The 5,496-nt window shown below is 32.6% G+C and overlaps 1 protein-coding gene across 1 annotated transcript; it reads left to right on the top strand.

The window, feature by feature from the left end:
• Positions 1–1,532: 1,532 nt before the first annotated feature.
• On the top strand, positions 1,533–2,674 carry LOAG_11137 (hypothetical protein; the record flags this gene model as incomplete). The annotated part of the gene is made up of 2 exons (XM_003146660.1): positions 1,533–1,744; positions 2,536–2,674. The coding sequence occupies 2 exons, from the start codon at positions 1,533–1,535 to the stop codon at positions 2,672–2,674; spliced, it is 351 nt and encodes a 116-aa protein (XP_003146708.1).
• Positions 2,675–5,496: the final 2,822 nt, after the last annotated feature.

The following is a 5,496-nucleotide window of genomic DNA, read 5'->3' as shown; positions in this document are numbered from 1 at the left end:
CAAAAACTATTAAATGGAGTTCTTTTTGATTTGTTTCTGTTCTAAGGTATATAATTATTTGTCAAGAAACCTTGCCGTTAAATTGCAAACAAGTTACCAATGGTGAAAAAAAAAAAATGCGAAAGAGAAAATTTCCCCTTCTAATTCAGGATTTAAAGAAAATATGCCATTCTTGAAGATAAGAACAAGGAAGCGAAGAGGGCAGGAGGAAACGTTATAGGACGGAAGGAATGACTTTTGTGGCGTGTAAAGTTTGTTATTCTTATTAAAGAGTTGAGGGTAAATATTTTAAGCAGTAAAGTGATCGACTGATTTAATTTTATAAGACTAAAATTTACTTAGTTTGTAGTTCCGGTCAAGTCAAGGAATGGATTGTTAAGTTGGTGAAAAATTTATCTCAAATTTTAACGGATTTTCTATGGGAATAATGGATAGTGAAAGTTCAACATCGGTATAAACAATTAGTTCTTCGCAGTGAATATCTATCCTCATTTCTGGAAGATTAGTATTGACATTAAGACATGAAAGATCCAATCAGCTTCAAAGCAATTCCAAGAAGTAAATTTAAAGCTTTGTAATCCAAAAGCATTCTAAATGCTATTTTCATCGAAATGTTTCTCGTGTTCTGTACGGTATGCTCGAGCAGTAGAATTGAATTTTCAACTTTTAAAGTTTTTGTTCAATTTTCCTTGCTTTTAATATTTATCATGTATCATCACTGAGCGTAAATATCAGTCTAAGGTTTTGTAGCTATTAAGGCGCACATACTGCTGGAATGTTGTCAGTGATAATGTTAGTCAGTTTACTACTGACAAATGCTATTCTATCATTATCAAATGGTTCAAAGAACTCACGAAGTGTTTACAACTTCGAAGTGTTTTCTCACGAAATGTCTGCTGCTGGAATAAATATGTTCACAACTCTTTAATTATTGTTTATATTTATAGTGAAGTAGGATTCTGAAGCCTATCCAAAAACGGTCGTTTATATTCCGGAATCGTGTAAGAGTTCATTGTCCGAGAGTTCCAATATTGTAGAAGTTCTAATATGAGAGTTCCAATATTGTACAAGTTCTAATACAAAAAGTTCCAATATTCCAATATTGTGCGAGAGTTATTACATAGTGTGCAGTAATTTTCGTATATAAAATCGCTTAGGGATGAAAATTAGAAATGTTTGGATTTTAGACAGTTGAAATTCACACAGTTCCATAGATATTTTGTAAAGCAAAGGTGTCAAATAGCACAACTGCTGGAATATTGTATGTTTCTGCTGCTGAAAATGTCTGGCTTAGGACATTCAACTACTTTATCTTGATGGTAGACAGTGTCACGTGGTCGTTTCGATCACAGTTGATAATAAAGGAGTGCTGTCAGCTAACTCTGACTCATAAAATCACGTCATCCATGTGTAAATTTTGCAAATTAAGTGGGGTACTTTATCAGTGAATACTTTTCCACTATTCGTCAACATAACAGGCCAAATAATCGTTCCTTATAGATGGAGGACATTGAAACTGTTATAAGTTTAAAATGTTGTTGGGAATAAATGCAAAGATTGTTCATCACTATGCCCGATTGATTTTCCGGCTAAATAATGGTTCACTTTCCGCAAAATTTCGACCCGGTACTGAGATGGAAGTAGCATTCGATCCGGCCGTCGATCATAAAGGCTCACAGACAACAATAGCTCTATGTTTCTGTGCGTATATGCGATCGCTTTTTCTGAGGCAGTTTTACAACGTGTATGTGTATACCATAAACCATTTATAAATTTGTACACAAAGACACACACACACGCAAATGCACATGCACACGCACATGCACACGCACATGCACATGCACACGCACATACACATACACATACACATACATACACTTGTATTTCATTTTCCAACAATTTTTACTACATTGATGCAAACTTTTCGCTTTTAGAATCTAATCTTTATTTAATCCAAGTTGCCATACATCTAATTGGGTTTGGTTATTTCCCGTATTGCATTCACAATAGTTTTAAGAAGGCTTCATTTACTACTAAAAATTAGGTAATGATTGATAATAAATAGTTTAGAAGTAGACACTAAGCATAAAAAGTTGAAATATCTTTCGTCTTCAGTGCTTACATAAGCTGTTTAGCAAAAAGCATAGCATTGAATTATTTGGCTTAAATACTTGATTGAAACGCCGTTTATTTTTTCCCTTCTTGTTCTCTCTCATTTAAGGAAACGAAAAGAAACTTGACGAAATGCGTAGATATGGTCATTCTCTAATTTTTTATGTCAACTTCCAGTCTTCAAAATATTCATGCATCTAAATTTCATGATGTAGAAAATTTCCGAAATTGATTTGGATTTTCTTTTTTTTTTTTTGCTACGGTTTCCTCGAGGACGGTGCAAGTCATTTGCAAGTGGCGACGCTAATATTGATGCTTAAGTTACCTTTATTTTTTCATGGAAATGATGATAGAAATACACAAAGCCAAACATCTTTTTGCTATTCAATGAGTTATACTTAAATAGAATGGATGATCTTCTAGTACTGAATGTCTTCCAGTCATTTTCGAGGGGAGTAATTTGTATTCCAATAAACTGGACTTGCTACATTCATGTTGTCCGAGGCAAAATGAAAATATTTCATCCGAATTATGGATTAAATATGTCAGGGGGGAACAGTAATAATGTAGGAGCTCTTCGTACGTTTATTGATGGTAAAACAAATTACGAAATATCTATTCGGTTTCTGGTTTCTAGACATACTTGACCTCTCTCCTTCTTTATAACTGCTATTTCCATAGATGTTGCTAATCATCATCTAGCATATGTTTTCTCATAAATTACAAAATTTCTTTTCCTTCTCTTTTCAGTTTATTTTGGATTGAAATGCGACAAAGTTTTGAGTTTGCTAGAGAATCTGTTACTCTATCATGAGCAGTAATAAGATCCAAAATATGGTATCATGAATTCCCTTCATGTTTATTTACAGTACCATATTGTTCCTAACATTCATGAGTTTGATTTCTTTTTTTTCCCAAATACTACGTAAAAAAATCACGTTATTCTGTAAAAATGGTTTACTGAAAATGCCATATGAGACACAATTTGTTAGCCCACAACATTTTCCATTTGAAGATAGTTAACATCATGTCACTTGTCGTATTTGATAAGGAGAATCAGCTAAAAGGACGAATTGATGGTCTGTAACTAACATTAATTAGATGAAAAAGGGAAAATTTTAATTTTTAAGTAGTATGATTTTGCAAGAAAGATAGCAAAACGAGAGTACTTTTTTTTATAAATATGCTTAAAGTAGTGGGTAGATGTTATGTTGCCTAGGAAAGGAAGAGGAATTCTGAATTCCAAAGATGAGATCCTTATGTGATGACTCGTCTTTGCATTCAATCATTATAGCATACTGTATCACATCATCATTTGTTCAGGATCATAACCATCCTTCACTTTTCTCAATAAATGTTTGATGTTCTGTACTTTTTGGCTTTCTACTTTCAATCATCATCATCATCATCACCGCAATAATCGACAGTGATGACTAGTTTTGCTTCCCGTTTTATAGCCCATATGATTTTCAATCCATTGTGGCTACTTTTTTTAATAAAAAAATTTCAATTTTCTGAACTACCTTATCACTCTATCGAAAACGAACGATTGGCTATTACGTGGTCCTCACGTGTCATTATTGTTTCATGTTTGTATACACTGCTGTATTTACTCTCTGTATCTAAACACTGGCTGGTTAAGGTACTTAGCAGAGAGGTCAATTATTAAAAACCATGTTTAATTGATTTAACACAATATAATCAAATGAATCAATACAATCCCCTCGAGTCATCATTTTTGGACCTTTTCCAAATATAGCAATATGTAAACTAATTAACTGGTATTTTTCATTAAGCAGACTTTGGCATCATTTTTCCCTAGATCATAGAGAGCAAGAAATAGTTGATTGATTAAGATTTGATTAATAGTTAATTATGTTTTGTAATGATTGGTTGAAGTTTAGAAGAAAGCAATTTACTATTTACAGCGATAGCTTGGAAGGGTTAGTTTCTCCGGTTTCAATAATTTTTACCAGACATTGGTTAATTGATACTGCCATATGCATTTGTTCGAAGAGTTTTAATTAATAACTGAAAAACAATTAATTATTTTTATTAAACAAATGAAATTTCTATCAGAAATCGGATAAAGATTACTGACTATTGTTGATAGCTTACCACCTGCAATTTCTGTAGCTTTTCTATCACAGAATGATTTGATAGCACGAATACCATGACTCCTGTAAGGCAAAGTCAATAGTATATGGTTTGTAACCGACATGCAGTCCTATTACTATGGTCGACTGAGGATATTTCTTGATTTATCAGGGCAGTCAAAAATCCGAAATCACAATGATCCTACAGATGTGTTGATGCGTTTCTGTATTCGATTCTTTCTATTTCGATTTGTTCGTAAAAAGGATACAGAAAAATACAGAAACGAATACAGAAACGCATTCAATTCCTTCTTTTTTTCAACATGAATATAATTTTTTTCAAGTTCAGAAAAATTGTCGTCTCTAAAATTTGGCCTTCAGGAAGAAGTATTGAAGTGAGAGGGAGGAGGACTATTGACCAGGAAAAAGTTACAAAATAATTTTTCAGATTGAACATGAGGAAAACCACTGCAGATAAATTTGCAGAAGCGATGATTGAGTGTTCACATTTCAAATGTTAAGGTTTTTATTTTTTGAAAGTTAACCTTTTAATTAGTAGTAAAAAGATGACCAGTATTTGTATGAGTTTGTCCTTGTGCACTATAAATCTTCTGAGCATGTGCCTATTGTAATTTTGATAATAGCGCTGGTGTAGGACTAGGCTTTAGTTCCTTTTGTCAGCTTGTTAACATCAGGATGGTGTCTAAATTTCTTTCAGGAACATATCTTTTTATCTTGAAATAAAAAGTTTTGAATTACATTGAGTTGCTCAAGAGAATTCTCAGTGTTTCAAAGTAAAACAGTGTTTAAGTTATACCAAACTCATTCATGATTCCCTTTCGCACTTCTGCAGTTTATACTTTCCAACTTTATTTTACAAATATTTGAAAATCAATATGGCTTATACAACTATTTCTCCATTCAAAGTTTCTGAACGGCACGCTGTTATTTTGGCTTTTCTGATGTTTATGGAACATCTTCCTTCACCACTGCTGCTCGTTGGAACGTGATTTTGTTCAATACTTATAAAAGATATTTCTCTTTTTACAAAGTATGTATTAGGTTTTTGAAACCTTTTTCATATGTGCATATATTATTGTTACGAAAGAGTAAATGAGAAGTTGGATAGAGAAATATTCATGATACTGTAATGACATCTCTTCTTCCTTTCGTAACTTCGGATTAATGAGTGATTGATGGAATGGAATGTGAAGTGTTCCAAACGTTTTTATTTGATTCAATTACCAAAATTCTTCGTTTTTTTTTTTTTTTTTTTTCAAGTTTAGTC

Source organism: Loa loa (assembly GCF_000183805.2).
Source record: "Loa loa unplaced genomic scaffold supercont3.8, whole genome shotgun sequence".
Lineage (NCBI taxonomy): Eukaryota > Metazoa > Nematoda > Chromadorea > Rhabditida > Onchocercidae > Loa > Loa loa.
Note: the sequence above shows the minus strand (reverse complement) of the source record. Positions and strands in the feature narration are given on the sequence as shown.